This window comes from Elaeis guineensis, chromosome 11 (genome assembly GCF_000442705.2).
Source record: "Elaeis guineensis isolate ETL-2024a chromosome 11, EG11, whole genome shotgun sequence".
Classification (NCBI taxonomy): domain Eukaryota; kingdom Viridiplantae; phylum Streptophyta; class Magnoliopsida; order Arecales; family Arecaceae; genus Elaeis; species Elaeis guineensis.
In genome coordinates, this window is record NC_026003.2 from 38,980,547 (window position 1) to 39,006,815 (window position 26,269).

At 37.9% G+C, this 26,269-nt stretch overlaps 1 protein-coding gene across 9 annotated transcripts in view; it reads left to right on the forward strand.

Annotated features, from left to right (window-relative positions):
• Positions 1-600: 600 nt before the first annotated feature.
• LOC105035825 (monosaccharide-sensing protein 2) overlaps positions 601-26,269 on the forward strand; it is a 34,774-nt gene continuing 9,105 nt past the window's right edge. Inside the window, exons 1-5 of one of the 9 annotated variants that reach the window (XM_029262067.2) lie at positions 601-917; positions 1,505-1,608; positions 1,899-1,988; positions 2,435-3,001; positions 7,099-8,069. In XM_029262067.2, coding sequence (XP_029117900.1) covers positions 1,907-1,988; positions 2,435-3,001; positions 7,099-8,069 — 1,620 coding nt within the window. In that variant the 5' untranslated portion in view covers positions 601-917; positions 1,505-1,608; positions 1,899-1,906. Of the gene's footprint in view, positions 918-1,393; positions 1,609-1,866; positions 1,989-2,434; positions 3,002-7,098; positions 8,070-26,269 lie in introns of those variants that run through there. The other 8 variants (XM_073245394.1, XM_010911521.4, XM_010911523.4 and 5 more) reach the window with 8 other exon arrangements.

Genomic DNA, 26,269 nt, shown 5'->3' on the forward strand with positions numbered 1-26,269 from the left:
TGTGTTCGCTTGCAATGGTGGTGCAATTAGCTAAAAGTATTCCAAATAGAGCATCATCGCAGATTCGATTATAGAGGTTGAGTATGTCGTCGCTTTGGATGCTGCAAAAGAAGGCTTTTGGTTCAAAAAATTTATCGTGAAACTTGATGTAATAACATCGGAGACTATACCACTGTACTGCGATAATAATGGAGCCATAGTATTTGCTAAAGAGCCCCATTCTCATCAGAAATTCAAACACATTGAGCGGCGGTTCATATCATGTGCTACTGCCTCGAGAAGCAATATATCGAAGGACGAAGAGTAGATTCCACGGATAACGTGGCAGATCCAATAAAAAAAGCAGTTGAGTCAACCCAAAATAGAAACTCACTTTGAGAAGGTGAGATTTAGATTAATGATCAATTAACTTTAATTCAAATGAAAAATTATTAGATGTATATCTTAAAAATTAATTATTAATTAATATATTTTTTTATTTTATGATATAAATTTATATTTAAATTATTGATTTAATCGATCTATATTTTTTTAAAAGCAGGCGAGGAGACCAGCAGCGAAGCACGTTCTGTTCCGCTGCATTCGGCTTTCCACTCTCTCTCGCTCGCTGGCTTGCCTTCGTCTTGACGAGTAGGTTCGGACAGTTTTCAAGTGGCGAGGCCGAAACCAATGCATTTTGGCTGGTTTCGCTGGATCTGGAGGCGGGGGTGATCCAATCCTAGAGACATACGGTGGAAACAAAAAAAAAAAAAAAAAAAAAAAAAAGGAACTGTTGACAGATTGGTAACAGCTATTATTGGGAGTGCCTGGAGATTTTTATATTTCCTTCTCGGCTCTTCCCAAATGATCCAAGCCTGAAGATTCCAGAGAGGAGCGGCGAAAGATTGGCACCGGGTGGTCGCCCTCATCTCCCCCCTGTGAGTATAGAATTCTTTGCTAATATATGTAGAGTTATAGGAATTCGACAGTCAGAAAAATTTATGTGCGAGTGGTTTTGTTTTTTGAGCTCAAAACTCTGGTTTTCGAGGCTTTAGAGGTCGTTCCCATGGAAAGGTGAGATCTTGGCCCGTCTTGGTGCGGAAAGCCTGAGAAAGGCTTGATTCAAGTGAGATCTTTCTCGGGTTTTCTGACGGGTTGAAGAGTCCTTAGCATTGGAATAAGAGAGTTTTGGTGTGTTTTTCTAGGTCCCTTAGCCGCCCATTAGCTGCAAGCCCTCAAAGGATAAGCTTCACGAGAGAGAAAAAGAGGAGTGAGAGAAATAGAACACCAAATATCGAATAGTTGGCAAGTATGGGAGAGGCGTTTCCTGTTGCTTTCCTTCATTTCTTTTCCTTTTTTTTTTTTTTTTTGCCTGATAAGGGTACTGGAGTAGTTTCACTTTCCTCTTTCTCAGCTTTGTCCTCACATGGACACCCGTAAGGAGTGAGCTCGCTGGGGGCGCCGTATTGGTTTTTCTAGGGTTTCCGGACAGCCATCGCTAAATCTTTTCTTGATGTTGTGCCAGTTCTTGGGCTAGTTCGGGGCGGTAGGGTCTTAGAGTTGTCGCCATCTTCACCTTAACTGAATCGTCCGTTCTTTGATCGGCCGATCTTGGTTTTCATCAGACGGGTATGAGAATTCTCTGAACTTCTGTGTTTTCGTTTGATTCTCCCTCCTGGGGTTTGATCCTACTCTCTGGAATTGATATTTGATTATTGATTTAGCTCAAGAGAGTCTAGAATTTGAGTTTATATTAAATTTGCTTTTGTGACTGTTTGATGAATTTCTTGCAATGAATCTGTGTTGCTTTGAAGTATCTACAGGAGTTGATCAAAGCTTTTCTCCCCCCTTTTGATGTAAATATCCGATCTTGGATTTCTCATGCAGGTTCCTCTATTAGTGTTTTAGTGGTTTGTTAGTTGCAGGAATGACGCGAGGAGCTGTTCTGGTTGCAATAGCTGCTTCAATTGGCAACTTGTTGCAGGGATGGGACAATGCTACTATCGCAGGTAACTTTTTCTCATGCCCTGATGGATGCAAAAGTATGGAGAAGGACTATTTAACCATCATTTTTATATTTCCTCCTTGACTTTTACCTGCTAAGTTGGCATGATTCATTGGTGGGCTGACGTCAACTTGATAGTTGATCTTAGATTCTTGCTCATCTCTTCTGGAGTTTGTGGTGCTTTATTTTTAGATTGTTTGGAAGCTGGCCCCATCTTACTGGGGTAAAGCTTGACTTGTCCATCTTTCAAAATCCTGGGATAATTTTCAGAATTAATACTTTTGCAAATTCAGCATGGCTGAACATCGTGGCTCCATGAATATTCTGATTAGTGCTATGAAAATGTGGTTATTCTTATTATTCTTTGTTTCCTTTTACATATCGAACCATTTTATTATTCTTTGTTTCCATTTTTAATGCATGGTAATTCTTATGGTTTCTTTTCTTCAGGGGCTGTTCTTTATATAAAGAAGGAGTTCAAATTGGAGACTGAGCCTACTGTAGAGGGGCTAATTGTAGCCATGTCACTTATCGGGGCGACAATTATCACTACATTCTCTGGAGCTGTATCAGACTGGATTGGTAGGCGCCCGATTCTAATTCTTTCATCAGTTCTATACTTCCTAAGTGGTTTGGTGATGCTGTGGTCTCCCAATGTCCATATCCTACTCTTAGCAAGGCTTATAGATGGGTTTGGAATTGGCTTAGCTGTCACACTTGTTCCTCTATATATTTCTGAGACAGCCCCACCAGAGATAAGGGGATTGTTAAATACCCTACCGCAGTTCAGTGGATCTGGAGGCATGTTCCTGTCATACTGTATGGTTTTTGGAATGTCATTAATGTCAAACCCAGACTGGAGATTGATGCTCGGAGTTCTGTCTATCCCTTCTCTCGTGTATTTTGCATTGACGATATTTTATTTGCCCGAATCTCCAAGGTGGCTTGTAAGCAAAGGGCGGATGGTAGAGGCGAAAAAAGTTTTGCAGAGACTACGCGGAAGAGAAGATGTCTCAGGTTTATTGTGTTACAAATTCCTTCCATGTTCTTTTTAATTGATGAATTGTTTTTTGTTTTTTAAATTTTTGTTGCTGTTGCAGAAGGGCACTCATTTGTCACTGCCAAGCTTCACTCTATTTTTGTTTACATAGATTTTTTTTCTAAAATATGTTTTACCTATAAACCTGCATGGCTATGTATACATATAAAAAGGTTTTCTCTGGTTTATATCAGTGAGTTATATTAAAGTGCTTGTAGTCTTCATGAATACTAAAGGACTTTTTTTGCATCTCTCTCTCAACCACATGTCCTAAAGTTAAAAGAAAAATGATTGAAACCACAAAATAAATTTTGAAAAATTTTATAAATCGAGGGATTCTTCTTCTTATAGAGATAAAACTTCATCAATGTTATCTTTGAACTTAAGAAAGAAATGTTATCAAATTACTAAGGAACATGTTTGGAAACAGAATTTCTGATTAACTTGGCATTCATGTTACTAATACTAAAGTCTGCCATGTATCAAGTCTGCCTTAGCAATTTTTGTAAGTCGAGAAATATCACATTTAGCATTGTTAGTTTAAAATTTTCCTTTCTAAAGATATCTTGATAGTATGTCTTAAGTTAGAATGTAAATATTTAACAAATGTATTGTGTCATGTTTCCAATATCATGGTTCACTAAATCAAATGCTCATCTCATTATCTGTTTCCATATCTGTGTTTTCGTTGTACCTTCAGGATTATTGCCAACAATAAAAAATATAACATTGGTTTGGCATGCTTCATTTTGCATATGGGCATCTCTGTTAACGATTGTTTGTCTCATTTCTGAGTCACTGTTTCATGTTGCAGTAAGTAGATGTTGAAGCCTAAGAATGTTAAGTAAATTTATGGCATTGTCAATGCAAGAGCAAATAATTTGGTCAATTTTATATATTATATTATCCACCTGATTTTAGCAGGAGTCAACTGTCTAGTCCAATGCTTTTTGTGTTAATAGAACATTGGATAGTTTTGGTAGGATCAAGTACATCTTCAATATTCAATATCTATTTTTAATCTATCTTAGGCTTCATTATTGCCGGAGCCATAGATCAATGTGTTCATTTAAACTTTATGAAATTTATTTTTGACGTAAACACATAACTAGATTTTGCAAGCTTTTCGTACAATGTTAACCTATGAAACTTCCATCTCTTAAAAGTCCTGTATGGGTGTATGGTTTCTATCAAGAATTAAGTGTCACTGATGTGCGATGTGTGCGCCATCGGTCGGCACAGCAGCAGCCACGTGCTGTCATGTTGAGAAATGGCATGTGCTGGCATCCAGTGCATGAAGACATGGCTGGCACTTGGCATGCACTTCATGTCATGGGCTCGGGTTTTGTGGTTTCTTATTTTTAAAGTTGTTTCAATCATTAAAATATTATTTTATAGCCATATATTCTAACATATCATGTTATTAAAATGTGGGTTCATATGCATGCTGAACTCCATGTAGTGTCTTTTAAACCAATATGACATTGTAACAGTGCATTAACATTAAATTAATGACATATATTGATAAAAATAAATGGCAGATGTTCATAGAAGGCATGGTGCGAATATAATTACAGAGAACATGCTGAAGTACCTACATTTATCTACTATAGTACCATGATTAGTGTTGATTATACAATACCAAAGACATAATAGATGATCATCAATTCCCATAATGTGAATGGGATATTGCTCCTGGTGCTCAGTCCACCCTAGATAGAATTCCTGGGGTGCTTGTAAGTATCATTGTTGTGAGGAAATTTATGTTATGTGCACTTGAACAGTGTTCACTTCATGGGCTGCACTGGATCATGATAACAGTGAGCTTGAACTATGTGCATATGAGGCATTGCTATACAGTTGGCTTGTGTGGATCAGTGTAGCTGCAGTATGGTAGGCCTGTGCATATGCACCATTTATATGTTGTCCATGACCATATTTCTTGGAGTCAAAAGGAATGATTCCCTGATTTGCCATAACCATATTTGTATGTCTGCGCAAGGTCCTGCATATGACTCCAGTCATTGGAGAAAATGGGAAACCCCTTGTGTTCCACCATAAGTTAAACATGTTCATGGTTGGCATGAAGGAAAATACATGAATGATCCCTAACGTCACTATGAATATTGATCATTGTTACCTCTTATCTCTATTGGCCTGACTCCATGATATGATCCATTCCCTCAAGATGTCAGTTCCCTGTTCCCCAGGAGGATCTAAAAGATATGTAGGATCTGCTTGCCCCTCATAGCAATCAGTAGCCCACTCTCTCTACCTATGATTGCCCATTTTGTGGGAGGATCTGGGTGGAATTTCCTCCACAAAACCTCTGATTTCGTCCTTGTTTTATATGCTTAAGCATTAACATGTAATTTTTGGAAAATTTCTTGGGAAAATGATGAAGCATTCGATTTCAAGAATCTGACAAATTTGTGCACATTTGAACAACAAATATTAAAAAAAAAAGTTTTATGCAGGCATCACCTTTAATAGGAGTGAATTCTAGTTCCTGATCTGTCTAAAGTTAATTTTTGTTACATGAAATGGCAAATCCATCTTCCAACCAGCTCTCCAATCCTCTTCTGCCATCTGACTTTTCAAATTCATAGCGCAGAGAGAGAGAGAGAGGGGGGCGGGGGTGGGGGCAGGGAGGTGTAAGAGCCCTTTAATCTCGAAGCTGAACCAGCAAGCTGTGTCAACCTGTCCTGATTTGTAGATGGTACGGACCCAATGTCAGGCACCGATAGAAGCTTGGCATGGGCCGGAGCTTGAAACGTTGGCTTTACAGTGTCTCTTTTTGATTTCTTTTCCTTTCTGAGTCAGTGGTTCTTCTTTAATGGTAAGTTCATTACTCGATTACATGACCTATAAAAGCAAACAAATATGCTTTCAATAGTTATTTTAAATTGTTGAATAAAGGTTGCTCATTTTTAAATTCTCTTTCTCTAATGGTGAAATCTAATTTGTCGGTTTGCTGCCATCTGCCATTTCACATTTGTTGCTTCATTTAAAACTTTCTCAAGAATAAGTCAACACTTCAAGTTTTGGTTGAGGAAGAGCTACTATGCTATTTATATAATAGTTTTTGACATTTTTATCCCATCATTCAATTGAGTCTGCACTTCACGTTATTTATTGGCTTGGAAAATGTGTCTGTTTCTTAAAATTATTGAAAGTTCTTTTCGTATGCTGCATACATCTTTTACTTTAGTAATTCCATGATTGAATCAGAGATTGGAGCAAGGCTGTGGTGTTCAATGTACTTGTTTCGATTATTTAGTCATTGATTTTGTTGAATTTCTGGATAAGATATTCCTAATTAGCTAATTGTACAGTAAAGCATGTGAGCACATAGAATGTCTTGTGGAACATCAGCCAAAATGATAGCACTTAATATTATTGTATTTCTTTCTTGATTATCTTAAGGACTTTTCATCTGAAATTTGTTGAAGCTTTGCATTTACATTTTTGTGCACATTAATTTGACATAATATGGTGGTTTTTTGTTATATTCGCTAGTGCATATGCTTGCATATTTATGGGAGAAGGCACATGTTGACCTGAAAATTGGTTCATCTATGCATGCTAGATATGCGCTTAATTTCTCTGTGGGTTATGTGGTATTATTACATGACAAATTCTTGCAGGTGATGTGATCGATATTATCTCTAAGTGTAAAAACTGTTTTCTTTTATCTCTTTTCTTCAGTTAAATGGATTTATTATACTTGAGGGTTGAAAAGTTAATTTTCATAGTAGTAGTAGTAATAATAATAATGATTGCTGCTGCTGATTTTGCATGTCTTATTTTCATCTGTCTTCTACTGATGGAATTTTCATTATTTAATTAAACCTGATCTGTACTCTTTTAAGTCTATAATGAAATAACTATTCTAGAAAATGATTCTTGAACTTTAAAATGGCATATTCAATTGTCAAATTCTGCCAATTTGATACTGACTTATTCTTCTTCTTTTCTGCTTTATTATATTGTTCTTGTTGTTCTTCCAATTAAATCACATGAATATGTGACAAATTTGACAATGGTGTGCTGATTTTTTCTATTGAATATACAGGAGAAATGGCACTTCTTGTCGAAGGCTTGGGGGTAGGGGGTGAGACATCTATTGAAGAATACATAATTGGCCCTGCTAATGAGCTTGCTGATGACCAGGGAGAAACTGCTGATAAGGAAAAGATCACATTGTATGGGCCTGAAGAGGGTCTCTCCTGGGTTGCACGGCCTGTTAAGGGACAAAGTGCCCTTGGAAGTGCCCTCGCTGTTATCTCTCACCATGGTAGCATGGAGAGTCAGAGTAACATACCTCTTATGGATCCCTTGGTCACTCTTTTTGGGAGTGTTCATGAGAAGCTACCGGAGATGGGAAGCATGAGAAGTACACTCTTTCCAAATTTTGGCAGCATGTTTAGTGTAGCAGAGCACCAACCAAGAACTGAGCAGTGGGATGAGGAGAGTCTTCAAAGGGAGGGTGAAGATTATGCATCTGATGCTGGAGGAGGTGATTCAGATGACAACTTGCAGAGTCCACTGCTCTCTCGCCAAACAACAAGCCTGGAAGGCAAGGATATTGCCCCACCACATGCTGTCCATGAGAGTGTTCTAAGTATCCGGCGAAACAGCAGTCTCATGCAAGGGAATGCTGGGGAGTCAGTCAGTAGTATGGGCATTGGTGGAGGATGGCAACTGGCTTGGAAATGGTCTGAGAGAGAAGATGCTGATGGGAAAAAGGAAGGAGGATTCAAGAGAATCTATCTGCACCAAGAGGGTTTCCCAGGTTCACGGAGGGGATCCCTTGTTTCACTTCCAGGAGGTGAAGTCCCGGAAGAAGGCGAATTTGTCCAGGCTGCTGCTTTGGTAAGCCAGCCTGCTCTTTTTTCGAAGGAGCTCATGGAGCAGCATCCAGTTGGGCCAGCAATGGTTCATCCATCAGAAGCAGCTGCTAAAGGTCCGAGGTGGGCAGATCTTTTAGAACCTGGAGTCAGACATGCTTTGTTTGTTGGAGTGGCCATCCAAATCCTTCAGCAGGTAAGTTCTACTATGGATAAACAAATAATTATAAATACTGATTTATTTAGACCATCTGGTGGTCTAAAATATGCTTACCATTCATGCTTTGGTCGACACCAGTCTAGTGACTAATTCTTCCCAAATTTAGAGTGACTAGTCATTTTTTTTCTTGTACTGGCATTTGGGTGCTGAGCTAACTGGATATCAAACTTATTTATGTACTTTTAGATGTTTAAAGATTTAGTTTCTCCTAGCCTTCTAGGCATTTAAAATATTCTCTCTAGCTGATTTCTATCCTATGGAAAGGAGTTTGTTTATCCATTTTATTTTCTGACCTAAATTATGAACAAGCTAATTATGTTACAATGTTCTTTCCTCCATTCTTGCTGACTTCTTGATCAAATTGTTTCATTATAGCACTTCTTTGTGCAACAGTTGTCAGGTTGCATATTCTAAACATTTGTTAAGCTCTTTTAGATTATTTTCATATTTTGCATTTCATTTTTTATAAATTTCATCTATAGTTTCATATATTGCCACTTATTCTTTTCATTTTCATGACATGGCAAGAGGTAAGATTGTTGGTTAAAATAACAAGAAATCTAATACTCCATTGCTTGTTAAAGTAAGCATAAGGAATTTACAAAGGGGAAGATGGTAGAGATTTCCATCTCTTTTGCTTTCTTTGTTAGCACCCAAGGTTGGCTATGCTTAGGGCTGGATATGGGCTGAGGCCAGCCTGAGCCCATCGGGCTGGGCCGACTTTGAAGGATGTCATGCATCTGGGAACATGCATGCAGAAATCAGTACGTGCAGATTTTTAATATTTAAAAATCATGAATACGGCGGAATAAAATTCTGATCTAAATTAAATGCTTTAATCTATCTAACATACATGAAGTAGATCTAATCTACGGCTAACAAGATTAATTACATGCATTTTTATGATGCTGAAATTAAAATCAGATTTAATTAAAATCAAAAGAGTGGAGATCCGATCTCTATACCTTTGTGTGGGTCGACGATCTCCGCTGCTGATGATCGTGGTAATTCGATGAGGTTCTCGTCGAGCCGCATGTGCGTCCAGTATTTACGGATATCTACACGAAGTCCTTAATCCGTTCAGAGGCTCCTAACTTCATCGGGATGCTAGCTTTTTTGCAGAAGTCATTTCCTGATGGTTGATGCTGATTTTCTCCGTCGTTTTCTCTCAAACCCTCTCAGAGATGATGGAGAACCAGAGGAGGAAGAGAAAGAAGAAGGAATAGGAGAACTCTTCTCTTTATTTTTTTTTCTTCTCACAAAACCCATGCCACCTTAGGAAACTAATACCCACAATAGGAGATGCCTCTCCCCTTTTTTTTTCATTTTTCATGCCAGTGCCAAATTAGCGTTGAAGAAAAGGACCCCACGCCCCTTCCTACGTTTCTCACGCACAAAACCTCCTTTTGTTCGGTGAAATCTAATTCCAACGCACAAAGAAAAGATTTCTTTTAAAGTGGCGTCCAAAAGGTGTTAGGGTGAGATCAGGTCTCATTTTGATAAAGAAACAAATCAAATTTCAAAACTTATCTTTATCCTATCTTTGGCGGTAAGAAGAGGGGCCGACTAAGGGGCTTTGGCATTGGTTTTTCATGCAAAAAAGAGGGGACGCTTGATTCCTTAGCATGGACATGTGGGGTCATGTGTACAAAGGAGAAGGGAGAGAGTCCCAGTTCAATGGGACTCTTATTTATTGCTTTAATTGGATCCAATCAAATCAGATTTGATTGCACCCAATAAGAGGAGAAAATTTAATCAAATTAGGAATCCAATCTGCTCAATAAGATCCTAATCCAATTAGGAATTAATTGAACCCAATCCGATCAAATCAAAATTTATCTTCCTAACATTTAGTTATCTCATAACTCAATCAGGTTTGATTTAATCAAACTCAAATCAATCTAAATTAAATCCAATTTAATTAGACTTGATTTTAATCCCATTGTTCAATCAAATTAAGCCAATTAGCAACTCAATTGCTAGTTAATCCTCCTACAACTCACTAACTCTTAGTGAATTGCTTTATTGCAACTGTTGTACTGGATTAATTATCAATCATATTGATGATTAGATCCAATAGCGATTCATAATTGCTAATCAACCATCTGATCGGACAAAGATCTCTTGTGTGTGATCCTATAGATTCTATTCTGTCTGATAGTGAGATATACTGTGATCTCTATTACAATATCATCGAAATTTTTTTAATGGGTTGGAACGATTCCAACTCTGCCCATCAAGGATCATCAATCATCAAGACGATGTTCGACGAGTCTCACAATCCACTAGTGACATTTAACGATATGTAGTAGCAATTTAGCAGAACGGAATATTGAACCTTTAGGTGCAGTTACCGTATGATTTGATCTTTCTATCATGAGTCCCGACAAGATAGAGGTCATGGATAACCCATCAAACCTCATCGTCTGTCATATATAAGATTTATTCGACTTGAGTTCATGTGTGAAATCTCATGAAAACTCTTTTCCATCGTTTACTCTGCCCAGGCCTAGGTCTTCTGAACTTAGTCTTGTAAATCACATAGGACTACTCCTTATTTATGAAGATCGATAGATCTCCTATAGGTGCGCATCCTACTCCTATAGTGAATCTACTGTAGCTAGCATCCACTGCAAGGATTCATATGGTTAGGGGTCATGTTTATGTGTAGTCAAACTACAGCAATTCTACCGTAAGCAGTCGAGGCACCGTAGATCTGAGGACTAACATCACTACAGCATCGAGTATGTCATTGATGAGTGGATAGACATCCATGTGACTACTCGTGTTGGTCATATTCGGTATCATTATTCTCTAACAATCACCTGCACTCGCTTCAGTGTTCTCACACTGTAGATTCGAAACTCGTCTATCCAGAGAAAAGTGATCCGTGCATCAATCTAATCGGATCAATCACCATCCTCATGATGATCTACTGATCGGGAGCATTTAGGAATTAATTACCAATGACATATATCTCAAATTCTAACTCTTGAGAATATGTGTCATCATTCTATTAATTCTTTGGATGATTATGGACACATGATTCAACATGAATGAAAATTAATCCAATTTATTTTATTTAATTATAAAATTATACTACTAGAAAAGTTATATGTATCGATCAACTTGACTTCCAAGGCATATCTCTAATAATCTCTCATTTGCACTAAAGCTAATTGGCCATCAACCAAAGTCTTATCTTCTCAAGATGAACTTAGTTTTTTGGTGGCACAAAAGCTTAGTCAGCGAGTCCACCACGTTTTCTATGGAGTCTAACTCTCTACACCTCGATACTCGAGATATTTGCGAATCTGATGGAATCATCGCTCTATATATGCTTAGACTTCTGATGAGACCTTAATTTCTTAGCTAGAGCTATAGCACCATGTTGTCGCAGTAGAGTTATATGACATCTTATGTCATCACTCTAAGCTTCGCAACAAATTGCATAAACCAATAAACTGCCTTAGCACCCTTAGAAACGGCGATGACTCTACCTCCATAGTGGAATTTTTAATGATCGGTTGTTTGGAATTCTTCCAATATACCGTACCATCATAATATAGGAATACACATGCTGATAGACTTTTTATTATCAATCTTTATATATCTTAGAACCCTAAATTCTTTTCTCCAAAAATCAATAACATATCCTTAATGCTTCTCAAGTACATAAGGATATTCTTCATAGATATCCAGTGCTTCCTGTCTGGATTCGACTGATATATGCTCGTGATACTCATAGCAAGAAGTATATTTGTCGAGTATATCACATAGCGTACATGTGGCTTCCTATAGCAGAAGCATAAGGAATCTAGCTCATACGCTCAATCTCCTCAGGTGTGTTAGGGCATCTCATCTTGGAGAAATAAACTCCATGCCTAAAGGAAAAATTCCACTTTTGGAGTTTTTCATGCTGAACTTCTTCAGTATTTTCTTTATGTATATTTTCTTTAAGAGACGAAGCACCTTCTTAGATCTATCTCTATAGATCTTTATTATTCATAATATAGGATGCTTCTCCTAGATCTTTCATAGAGAATTCTTTCGACAACCAAATCTTAAACCGAGTCATTATTATGGGAACAACATTTTCAATTAGGAGGATGACATCTACGTACAATACGAGGAATGTCAAGTACTCCCACTGATCCTTTTAAAGACTCATGGTTTCTCTTCATTCTTGATGAAATCAAACATTTTGATCATATCATGATGACACCGCATCATAATAGTTTTTAGGGATTATCTCCATGTTCTCTATCTTCCATGAGGAATATTTCTTCTACATCTTCTGTAAGCATATCCATATACCTTTTAGAAGAATAGGAGTTACAAATAGATCTACCAGGTGGGTGAGGTATACCATCTACTGGTTCAATGGGTTCTATAGGTTTTATGACTCATCATTGCTCTTAAGAGACTTTCTCTTTGAGCTATAATTGCCTCTCATTGTTTCCACTCAAGATAAACTGTTTTCTAGGAAGACAGTGTGTTAGGTCACAATCACATTGTGATCCTACGGAAGGTAAAATTAGTATTCCAAAACTCTTTTGGATACCCTATGAGCTCTCATAGACCTAACCTCTGTCTTGTCTGCTGTTGTCACTTGATATGGGCCGGATATCTCGGAATCTTACGATGATCAAGACTCAGTTTTTTACTATGTCATATCTTATATAGTGCGGTAACAACGGATTTAGAGAGAACCCAATTAACTATCTTATTAGTGGTAAGCTAAGCATGTCTCCTAAATGAATAACGAAAAGGTCAGCGAAGCTCATTATGGATCGAACCATATCCAATAGAATTCAACTCTTCAATCTAAAAATTCTATTAAGTTGAGGCATTCCAGATGGAATCCATTATGAGACTATGCCGTTTTTCTTGAGATAATTGAAAATTTTTTAGATATTATTCTTTTCGATCTGATCGCAGTGCCTTTAGGGTTTTTCGGTTTGTTTCTTTACTTCATATCTAAATTCCTTGAACACTTCAAAGGCTTCAGATATGTGTATCTCATCCATATATATCTATATCGTGGATAATCAACGGTAAGGATAATTAAGTAGAGATAACCTCCTTTGGTCGGCACATCAATTGGGCCGCACATATCAGTATGTATCTAGAAGCAGTACTTCAGTGATTTTTTTCCCGTGTCCTACAAAGGATAGCTTGATCATTTTTTCTTGAAGGCGGGACTCACAGACTGGAAACGATTTATCTGAGAACGAGTCTAAAAGACCATCTTTCATTAGTTTCTTAATCTTTTCTTCTTCGATATGATCTAGCTTAAGGTGCCACATATACTTTAAGTTAATCTCATCTCTGGATCTCTTAAATCCTACGGCACTCATTATCTGCTCGGATACATTCACATCAATATGTAAATGGAGACTGTTAATTATAAAGCCATGTCCAACCATTTTATTTCCAAAATAAATGGTCTAGTAGTCTTTATGAAAATTAACCTGTATATTAAATAGAAATTAAATTTTCATAAACATCAAGTACATGGTAACAGTCCCTAAGAACTAAACCTAGACAGTTATCGCAGAGGATGGATGATCACGGCCACAGTAGCAACCTTGCTCCGTTGCCTATCCGAAGGATCATATCATTTTTCTTAAGTCTGCTACTTTCCTCAAGACCCTGCATAGAAGCACACAAAAGTGCATTAGAATCAGAGTCTACAACTTAACTGGAGTAGAAGATATCGTAAAGTTAGTTTCTTTCAAGAGCAGATCTGACATACTTTTAAAGGTGTGTCACTTTCGTTTTTCTTTTAAGGTTTCTAGGTATTTCGAACAGTTTCTCTGTTCCATAACGAGAATTGTGCCTCTTGAACTCTTCAAGGTCTTAAGTGGTCACCAACATGTCTAATAGCTCGGTCAGGATGCAATCAATCATGTTTATATGGTAGTTTACTATAAACTATCCATACGAACCAGTAAGGGATCGTCGGATCAAATTCGTCTGCAATTCCTAATGAATGGTCATGTCGAGCTTCTTAAGCTCCTTCAGGTCTTTCATCATGGTCAAACGATCATGATAGACCGATCGCCTTCAATTCATCTTAGCGTTGAAGTGTCTCTCAAATACTTCATAATGCATAGATCGGCTTATCTCACCATACGACTCTTGTATGTGAGTCAACATAGCCCAAGCAGTCTTTGTGACCTCATATTGGGTTGCAACTCATTTGATTTAGATGCCAATATGTTACATATGATCTTGTTACGATCATCCATCTAATTTTCAGCGCTTTCCATTGGTCAGCGATCGGACGGTTTGGTAACATTAGGATTTCTCGGTCTTTGACATAGCTAAGCTTCTCGGAACTTAAAAACAATTTTCAGATTCCTGAGCCTGTCCTTATAATTGGGTTTGGTTGGTTGTTTTCTAAAAATAAAATTAGGGTTGGGGGCAGAGAAATCCTAATAGAGAGAAGAAGATTCTAGTTAGAGTTTTGTAATTGATTTATTTAGTTTGTTTTAAAATTTTATTTTTAAAAATAAACTACTTCCTACTATTTCTTCAGATCCCAATACTCGGATTAGAAAGCGGTAATCTCTTCGCGAGTTAGGATTCCTAGTGGGTACTGTGGTCCCATCGATTGCCACACCACCTCATTGATAGATCTTGGTGAATGTGTCAATTAATAAGTGGACAACTCTTGCCCAATGCTTTTTAAGCAAATCGCAGCAGACTTGGTCTCTAAGTCCTGAGACCTCACCTGATAGATCTTGGCCTAATTCCTTAGTTAAGTCAGATCCATCATTGAGTGCGAGTGAAGCTGTCATTGGATCCTCTTTTGACAGATCTTGGGCCCGACTCTATCTCCATCCTACATATAGAGTGGTTGCTTCTCCCTTGATGCAATTGAATCACTGTATCCAACCGAGAACAATCAACATCGGAGAGGGCACGGTACTCTACAATGATGGAAGATCCCTCGACTTAATATTAATGAGAAGATTTTTAATTTAGGTCTCTTTAATTCTTTAATTGCTAATTTACATCTCATATAAATCCACAATTACAATGGATCTAATCCTAATTAGTTATAACTGTTATGACTAACCCTAAGGGCATGGACTAGCTCGAATCACCAAGCAACCACATCAAGATTAATCAATCAAATTGGTCAGAAAAGTGTAAGATCGGTTGGGATCCCTCCGTTGCTTTCCTTAGACATCAATAAATTCGTTAGGTCAGTGAATGAAACCAATTAAATAACCATCTCTCTTTAGGTCTAACCAAACTACTTTTCTTAGACATCAATAGGTCAATCAATTTCGAATAGGTTAGCTTGTGTAACTCAAGCTCGAACCACTGAGCCAACTCAGATCTTTGAGTTAATCGGCCAACATATGATTGTTAATCGATGTGATCAATCTACAACTATTGAGTTGATCTCGAGCACTCTTGACCAATCCTAATCAACTCTTGATTGGGTTGGGTCAACCACTCATTTTGATTGAGTCCTACCATGTACTAATCGATTACCCAAAAGTAATCCAATTACTTAATCTAATTGAACCACCCAAGTCCAAACTCTCATGTTTTATGTTTAAGATTAGGATTTTAAATTCTCAATTTTAGATTTTAATCTCAATTTTCAGATCATTAATGCTTAATTTCAGATTTTTAATTAAGTGTGTTATGAACATGAGGTAGTTTAGATGTCGAAACTACTTTCAGATTTAAGCTAACAATCTATGTATCTCATACATAAGCATAAAATCTGATCTAAACATGATCAAATATATCACATATATTTATCAAAGATTAGATCTAATTACATGCATCTCATATATGTTCAAATCTGCATTTCATGTAATTTTAGATTTAATAAACATGCATCTCATGCAAAATCAAATTTAACAACACACATCTCATGCATGTTAAAACATATTATGTATCTTATACATAATAAATTTTAGATTTTTAATGTGCATCTCATGCATTATAAAATAAATTATTTTCATGGTTCTTCTTGATTCATACAGGTACCCCTTCCACCATAATCTTCTATGGTAGGACGGCCTTTACTATGAATTTCGAAGAGTACTAGGCTACTAATAATTGCACATCTTATGTATAAATATAATCTAACACATCACATGTATTTAAATTAGATCTAATCCAATCATTAAATCTGATTTTCAGATCTTAAAAAAATGCATGTGAATGATAACCTGGCTTTGATACCACTTGAAGGATATCGTGTATCCGGAAACATGCATGCAGACATCAGAATGTGCAGATTTTTAATATTTAAAAATCATGAATACGGCGGAATAAAATTTTGATTTAGATTAAATACTTTAATCTATCTAATATGCATGAAGTAGATTTAATCTACGACTAACAGGATCGATCACATGTATTTTTATGATGCTGTAATTATAATCAGATTTAATTAAAATAAAAAATCTGAGATCCGATCTCCATACACTTGCGCGGGTCGATGATCTCCACTGCTGATGATTGTGATAATCCGATGAGGTCCTCGTCAAACCGCACATGTGTTCGGCCTCCACGGGTATCCATATGAAGTCCTCGATCCGATCAGAGGCTCTTGACTTCATCGGGGTGCTAGTTCCCTTGCAGAAATCGTCTTTTGATGGTTGATGCTGATTTTCTTTCTCCATTATTTTCTCTCAGACCCTCTTAGAGATGATGGAGAACCAGAGGAGGAAGAGGAAGAAGGAATAAGAGAATCCTTCTCTCTATTTTTTTCTTCTCATAAAGCCCACGTTACCCTAGGAAACTAATGCCCATAAGAGGAGATGCCGCTCTCTTTTTTTATTTTTCATGCCAACACAAATTAGCATTTAAGAAAAGGACCCCACGTCCCTTCCTAACAAACAAAACCTCCTTTTGTTCGGTGAAATCTAATTCCAACACACAAAGAAAAGATCTCTTTTAAAGTGGCATCCAAAGGGTGTTAGGGTGAGATCGGATCTCATTTTGATAAGGAAACAAATCAAATTTCAAAACTTCCTTATCTTTATCATATCTTTGGCGTTAAGAAAAGGGGGCGACTAAGGGGCTATGGCATTGGTTTCTCATGCAAAAAAAAGGGGACGCGTGATTCCTTAGTGTGGACATGTGGGGCCGTGCGCACAAGGGACAAGGGAGAGAATCCAATGGGACTCATTTATTGCTTTAATTGGATCCCAATCAAATCAGATTTGATTGCACCTAATAAGAGGAGAAAATCTAATCAAATTAAGAATCCAATCTGCTCAATAAGATCCTAATCTAATTAGGAATTAATTGAATCTAAATCCTCTAGTCAAATCAAGAATTTATCTTCCTAGCAATTTAGTTATCTCATAACTCAATCAGGCTTGATCTAATCAAATCCAAATCAATTTTAATTGAATTCAATTCAATTAGATTTGATTTCAGCTCCATTGCTTAATCAAATTGAGCCAATTAGCAATTCAGTTGCTAATTAATCCTCCTACAACTCACTAATTCTTAGTGAATTACTTTATTGCAACTTTTGCACTAGATTAATCATTAATCATATTGACGATTAGACCCAATAGTGATTCATAATCACTAATCAACCATTTGATTAGACAAATTTCTTTTGTGTGATCCCATAGGTTCTATTCTGTTTGACAGTGAGATATACTGTGATCTCCATCATAATATCATCGAAACTCCTTTCGATGGGGTGGAACGATTCCAACTTTGTCCATTAAGGGTCATCGATCGTCAAGACGATGCTCGATAAGTTTACAATCCATCAGTGATACTTAGCAGTATGTGGTGGCAATCCAGCAGAATGGAATATTGAATCTCTAGATGCAGTTGTCATATGATTTGGTTTTATCATGAGTTTCAACATGATGGAGGTCATGGATAATTCGTTAAACCCCATCGTTTGTCATATGTAAGATTTATTTAACTTGAGTTTATGTGTAAAATCTCATAAAATTTTTTTTCATCGTTTACTCTGTCCAGACCTAGGTCTTCTGAACTCAGTCTCGTAAATCACATAGGATTACTCATCTATCAAGGTCGATAGATCCTCTATAGGTGCGCATCCTACTCTTACAGTGAATCTATTGCAGTTAACGTCCACTACAAGGATCCATATGGTTACAGACCATGTTTATGTGTAGTCAAACTACAGCAATCCCACTAGGAGTAGTCAAGACACCGCAGGTCTGAAGACTACTGATGCCACTGCAGCATCGAGTATGCACTAACGAGTGGATAGACATCCACATGACTAGTGTTGGTCACGCTTGGTATCATTGTTCTCTAACAATCACCTGCACTCTCGCTCTAGTATCCCCACACTATAGATTCAGAACTCGGCTATCCAGAGGAAAGCGATCCGTGCACCAATCTAACTGGATCAATCACCGTTCTTGTGATGATCCACCGATCAGGAGTATTTAGGAATTAATTACCAATGATAGATGTCTCAAATTCTTAACTGTTGAGAATATGTGTCATCATCCTATTAATTTCTTAGACAATTCATGGACACACGACTCAACATAAATAAAAATTAATCAGATTTATTTTATTCAATTACAAAATTATGTCACTAAAAAGGTTATATGTGTCGGCCAACTTGGCATCTAGGGCATACCTCTAACATACTTTTGGTCGGTTTATGGCTAGGTCCGAAGCATTTCAAGTCAGGTTTACCAATTATAGGGCCGTTTATATATTTGGCCGAACCTAGGATACAATTGGCTCGACCTGAGGCCGACTTCAGACCCAATTCCTGACCCGACTTCAGGTCTGAGGCAGATCTCTCTCCCAAACTATAACCCTAACCCCATGGAGCAATTGAAGAAGAGAAATGGCCCAAAGAGAGAGGAGCTTTAGGTCCCAAAGATCCACATCCTTTGCATCAACAACTGCGGCTTCTACGGCAATCTGACCACCAATAACATTGCCAAACCTGCTTCCAGGCTACCAGATTTGCCTCTCCATCATCATCTCCATCTTGTTTCAGCCACGAGAAGTCCAGATCCACCCCTTCTTGGTTGCCAGATTCGGCGGTGGAAGGTGGGAAGGGAGGGGCGGAGGGGCCGGCTGCCAAGGCTGATGCTGCGGCTGCTGCAGGGGTGGCGCTGATGAGGCAGGTGAATCGGATTGCTGGGTGTCGGAAGATGGTGGGTTTGATGGTGTTCCATTGTTGGTATGGGGAGTTGTTCTACTCAAAGCACCGGCACTCGAACGGCCACGTCTCTAGCTTTAACCACAAGGCCACTGGTCGGGGGGCCATCGCTTGCGAGAACTCCATTGTCTGAGCCACCAAGATCATTACAATGAGGAGTTGTGAGGGGCAAGGCGAGTTGATTAGGCTGGCCCAATTGGGTTCCGGCCAGGCTTAGGCTTGGGTTTTTTCAAAAATATCGGGCCTAAGCCCTGCCCGAAGCCTAAAAAAATGAGGGTTGGGCTCATGTAGTGGTATGGCCTAGCCCAATTCCAGCTCTAGCTGTGCTGTTACCAGGGCCTATACCGGTTGACCAGCAATATGTTTCGGTACACCCCCATGTCGTTCCATGCCCGGCCTAAATCAACACAACAGAGAATGAGCAGGGGAGAAGGAGAACTGGAGAGAGGAAAATGAGAGGGGGGAGGGTGGGAGAGAGGAAAGGAGAGAGATAGGGTGGGGAGGCTAGTGGTGGCCGCTAGAGGGCTATGGAGGCCCTCGGATGATCAGAGGAAAAGAAGAAGAAGAATCGAGAGGAAAAGATAAAGAGAGAAGGGGGAGGGAGGGGGCAAGTGCCCTTGTTTCAATCCGCAAGAGGGTAGGGGGGAGATTCGGCCATCCAGGATCCTTCGGTGGCCCTTGCTGGCCTCTCACCCCTCTCCCTCTGCTTCCCTCCCTCTCTCTCTCTCTCTCTTCCTCTTTAGAGGAGGGCGGAGCATAGGCAGCCTCAGCAGCTTTCGACAGCCTCTCTAACCTCTCCCTCTCCTTGCCTTCTTCCCCTCTCTCTCTCTTTTTCTCTTTCCTTTGCCTTCACTGGTGTCTCGTTTCGAATGCCGGAACCATATTAGTTGGCCGCTAGTATGGCTCAGCTCAGGGTGGTTCCGTCCGGTTCAGCGAACCATGTTAGCACCAAATATTACCTTTGTTGTTTGCAATTTCATGTGATAAGATTTCGAAGATAAATGATCGTTATGCTTTTCTACCCCTGTTGCATCTGAGTTTTTGTATCTCTTGGTCCACAAGCATTGCCTTTTTTTAGTGAACACAAATATCTCTCCCTTCAGGTTGTCAATGCTAGTTAGGATACATCTCCTAGAACAAGGGTATTATTGATATAATTTTTTGATGTCTCTTCTGAACCCTGTAACATGACCTTCTTCTTGCTAGTTTTTGGGATTTCTCGAGCCTTTTAGAATCTCATTTTTGATTCCATTGAGGTCTTGTTTCTCTACTTCAATGTGAACAATGTTACATCCTTTGGTTCTTTGCCTTATCTATTTTTTCTTATGCTAAACTCCACTCTTGTATGTTGGGGCATGCCCCTTTTTCCTTTATTCATGATATTCATCAAGAAAGCCTTCCCTTCCCTGCATCATTCCACTGCCTCCTTTGCCTTTTCATATGTGACAGTTATGCATCCTTCATAGGGCTGAAAATGGATAGGATGGATAGGATACAAATAAGATATTCGTATATCCATATGAATATCTACTTTTATCAGGCGAATATGAATACAAATATTGATATCAATCAGATGCTAAAATTTGTAAACATATGTGTCTTAACAATCATGGACATGATTCTTTTAATCAAAAATAGGAATATAAATATGGTACATGATTAGGTAACATAAATTTGGTTAGGTGAATATTTATTACTCATACAAATGATTGAATGTCTCCACTTAATCACATGACTTTTTTAGTGGATCCAACAACTCTTCTGAACTACAAAACTTCAGGTTAAAGAGCAGGTCTCAATAATGCAACCAAGTTAGTGATATCATTTATGGAAATATCACTTTATGGAAATTAGATACCCATTAAAATTGGGAGTTTATGCGAGTTATATAAGACTAAATAGGGCTGGGAATGGATTTGGATACTATTCAAATATTTGTGTATGTATTTTTTTCATCTGCATCCATTTTTCTTTGATAAATACAGATACATGTGTGGATATTTGTTGTATGTTAAATTTTTATATCCATATCTAGGTAGACTCGAATATAGATATGGAATATCCAATTCATTTTCAACACTATTGAAAGAATTCATGGTGCTATTTTATAGCTTTTGCTTCTAGAGCTTTGGGTGGTAGAGCTTTTAATAAAAATCTTTTTGCTGTTTGGTAACATCACTTCCGAAGTGCTATTGGAACTTTAACATATGTTTGCTAGCCAAATTGAGAAAGCACTTTTAGTATCAAGAAATGATATATTCTTCTAATATAATGTAATAATAATGCACTATAATAATATGAAGATATAATGATATTATAGTATAATATAATTATTATAATAGCATAATACAATAATTATTATAGTATATTATATTATAACAATTTTATATTATTACTAATATAATAATTATATCATATCATATCATATCAGTTTTTTGAGGAAATAGAAAGCTCTCCCAAAATCACCCAAAAGAGCTTTTGGCCGTTGAAGCTTTTTTTGGCCCTTGAAAGCAATGCCAGTTTGTAATGGAGGATCATTTTGCATTGTTTTAGTTAATCTTGAGCACTTGATGTGCATCCTGATTCATATTAAGTGCTCTAGTCTTTCTTTATGGTAGACCAATATTCAAAGTATCCAGCAACAATGGTTGAAGAGCTTTGAGCTTGTTAGCATGGTGATACTTGGAGGCACATTTTATTCATGTGGCTAAATGCTCATCAATGGCACATGGATCTTATAGTCACTGTAAGCTTTGTTGGCTTGATGGTATGCTATTTCGTTCAACTTTGCCAAACACTTGGACCTGAAGTCTTCATGACAAATCAATAGACCTGAATGCCGTCATGGTCACGAATTGGCTTTTAGCACTAGTGCCTAGAAACCTCTAAGTCTGACATCACATTTAGCAAAGATTTTGTCCATTCTACAAATAACAGAACAACTGGACCAACAGATTTCTTCATTATATACATACATTTGTTTATTCATTCTGTACATATGCTTGTACTTGCAAAAACATCTATATAGTGTATACGAGCCCCTTAATATGATATTTTAATGGTCCTAACATCACATTTTCTAGAAATAACAAAGCAACCGGAACAACAGATTGTTCCTTATGTAAATATGTTTTGCAAAAACATCCATATATTGTGTACCAGTCCCTATATACAAGATGGTTCGCTTGTCCAAGCCTTTTGGATATTGGACACTTGATACTTTTTGTTGCTTTAAGTCAGAACAAGATGCAAGATGTTGTATCCTAACCCTTTTCAGGAGATTGATTGTCTTGCGATATCTTGCATTTGTCAGGAGGCTCTTTTTGATTTCTTGCCTATATCTCCAAACTTGGCGTTACTTCTGCTGTTCCTTTTAATGCTAGGATGTCATGCATAGGTTCTAAGTGGTGGATGATATGGTTTCCTTGACCTAACTTGTCAGTATGTATTTTTAATTTGTTTTTGAATGCACTTGTAAGTCCTCATATCTGGTTTGTTGAGCAGCTATTGGATATTCTCCTAAAGATATGTGTATGTACTTGTAATCAATGGCGGCTTAAGGAAGTTGTGTGGTAATGGATTGCATGCAAACATAAATATTCATATCTATTTTATATGTTTAATTGGGCTATCACGCAAACATCGGATTGATGGCACCGGTACAACCTACCAACACTTGATTGTTAGAAAATGGGTAGGGTTGCATGCATAGATTTCAAAATCGATTTTGAATCGATAATGGAAGCAGATTTAGGTTAAACCTTTAACCCCACATGCGATAGATCATATCTATTAACTATCCGTGCCCCGATCTAAGGCATGAATATAATCTGAAAATAAAACTAAATAACTAATTGAGATCGGATCTCAATACCTTGCATGGGTCGAACTACACCGCAGCTGATGATCGTGGATCTGAATGGTTCTATAGCCACGCACGTGTCCGGCCTCCACAGGTATCCACATGAGGACTCGTTTTGATCAAAGATGGGATGATCTCCCCAGGGTACTAGCTCCTTGCAGAGATCTCCTCTTTGATGGTTGATATGGTTCTCTCTTAGATTCCACAGATTCTCTTGAGAACTAAGAAGAACGGAGAGGAAGAAGAGGAAGAGGCTCGGGTTTTGAGCTGAATTTTTTCTCAAATTTTCTCTCTTAATTTTTCTCATACTAAGGCATCCAACCATGGAATGCCATACCGTCCCGTACCGCCCATACCGTTCGTATTGTACCGTACCGGTCTCGTATCGGTACGTCGTACCGAAGTGTACCGACATTACGTATCGTATCGAACCGCATATCGACATTAAACAGAATTTCATCAGTACGGGGTCCGGTACCGGTACGACGAACCTTGCATCCAACTATTGGAGCCTTTTTATAAGTGGGCATTGGGATTACGATTTTTGGGACACCACCTTTCACGCGCCAAAACAAGTGGACGACCAAAAAATTTAACGCTAAAAGAAGTGTGGCGTGAGAAAAAAATCAGATCTGATTCTCCAATTATTGGAGCCTTTTTATAAGTGGGCGTTGGGACTTTGGGATTAGGATTTTTGGGACACCACCACCTTTCATACGCCAAAACAAGTGGGCGACCAAAAAATTTAACGCTAAAAGAAGTGTGGCGTGAGAAAGAAATCGGATTTGATTCTTTCTCAAGCCCACTTCTTTCTTAACGTGTGAAGACATGAGTTGGTGCCACAAACTTTCCTCTTATCCCCTTGATTTGTTTCCATCTAATCCTTATCTTTTGATTTGAATTAAATTCAAATTAGGAAGGGATAAGATGGATGAGTTATCAAGATGCGTCACCCACCTTTCTCTGTGCCCTACCCTTTCACTCGAAGAATTCCTCACGCAAAGAGACAGAACTCGTGGAAGTTGGGGCGTGCATAAGGAGAGAGTCCCAGGGAGTTGAGACTCTAGGGTTTTTTATTTTGGTTTCAACCAAATTATATTTGATTTGACCCAAGGAGAGAATAGAATCTAATCAAAGTAAGAATTCAATTTCTCCAATCAAATCCTAATCTAAGTAGAAATTAACGAACCCACGTCCTGATCAAATCAGGAATTAATCTCCCTCATAATCAGGCTTGATCCAATCAAATCCAATTCAAGTCAAACTGAATTCAATTCAATTAGACTTGATTTGAACCTCATTGCTTAATCAAATTGAGCCAATAGCAATCCAATTGCTATTAATCTTTCTATAATTCACTAACACTTGGCGAATTACTTAATTGCAATTTTTGCATAAGGTTAATCATCAACCACATTGATAATTTTATCTTTCAATGATTCATAATCGTTGATCAACCATCTGATTGGACGAGAACTTTTTTGTGTGTGATCCAATAGGTTTTATTCTATTGATAGTGAGATATATTGTAATTCCCATTACAATATCATAGAAATTTTTTTCAATGGGTTTGAACAATTCTAACTCTATCCTTCGAGGGTTATCGATCATCAAGATGACGCTCGACGAATCTCACAATGCATCAGTGACATCTAGCAGTATGTAGTGGCAATCCAGTAGAATAAAAATATAAACCTCTAGGTATAGTTATTGTGTGATTCAATTCTTCTGTCGTGAGTCCTAACTTGATGGAGGTCATGGAGAACTGGTCAAACTCCAATGTCAGTCATATACCAGATTGGTTCGACTCGAATTTACTCATAAATCTCGTGGAAATACTTTTTCAGTATTCACACTTGCTTTGGTCAAAGATTTTTTGAACTGTCTCGCAAATTGCATAGGATTTTTCTTTTTCTATCAAGATCGATAGATTCCATCTAAATGCATCTTGCTCCTAACAATGAATCAGAATCCACTGTAGTCAACATACATAGCAAGATCCAAATGATTAGGGATCAAGTAAAGTGTAGTCAAACTACAGTAGTCTCGCACGAATAGCCGATGTATCGTAGGTTAAAGGATCATCACCATTGCAGCATCGAGATCACTAACGACTCAGTAGACATTCAAGTAGTTTTTCGTGTTGATTACGTTCAGTGCAAGTTCTCTAAAAACCACCTGCACTCACCCATATCTCCACATTGCAAATTCAAGACTCATTTGTCCAAAAAGGTGATCCGTGCACTGATCTAAAGTGGATTGATCACTGTTCTCCATGACGATCTTTCGATCAGGAGCATTGAGAAACTAATCACTAATAATATATATTTAAATTCTCAACATCTTGAGAATATACAAAATCTTTGTTAATTTCTAAGACAAATTATGGACATACAAATATGATTGGAATGAAATTGTCATTTATTAATAAATATATTACAAGGACAAAATTAAGTTCTGGAATTATAAAATGTGTCAGCCAACAATTGACTTCTAGGACGCTCATCTAACAAATTCCCACTTGACCTAAAGTCAATGGCATATACCTAAGATCCATCTTCTCAAGATGAGCTTTGGTCTTCTGCTGGCTAGAGGTTTGGTTAGTGAATTCATCACGTTCTGTGTGGAGTCGGCTCTGCACCTCGACGAACTTCTCGAAGTATTCGCATATGATATAGAACCGTCGCTTTATATGCTTGGACTTCTGGTGAGATCTGGGCTTCTTAACGAGGGATATGGCATCGTTGTTGTGGCAGTGCAGTGCAGTGCAATGGCATTCGATGGCATCACATTCAGCTTCGTAACGAACTTCTTGAACTAGATGCTTTTTTAGTAGCTTTAGAGGCGGCGATATACTCGGCTTCCATGGTCGAATCAGTAATGACCGACTGTTTGAACTTTTTTAGCTAATCGATCCTCCATTACACAGAAAAATATATTCCGATGTAGATCTTCTATCATCGACATCAGACATGAAGTCTGAATCGGTATATCCCTCTACTTTCAGCTTTAATCCTCCATCAAAGATTAAGAACAAATTTTTAGTCTTCAAGTATTTAAGGATGTTCTTTACAGCATCCAGTGCTTTTAGTCTGGATTCGTCTGATATCTACTCGTAACACTCACGGTAAGGGCTATATCAGGTCGTGT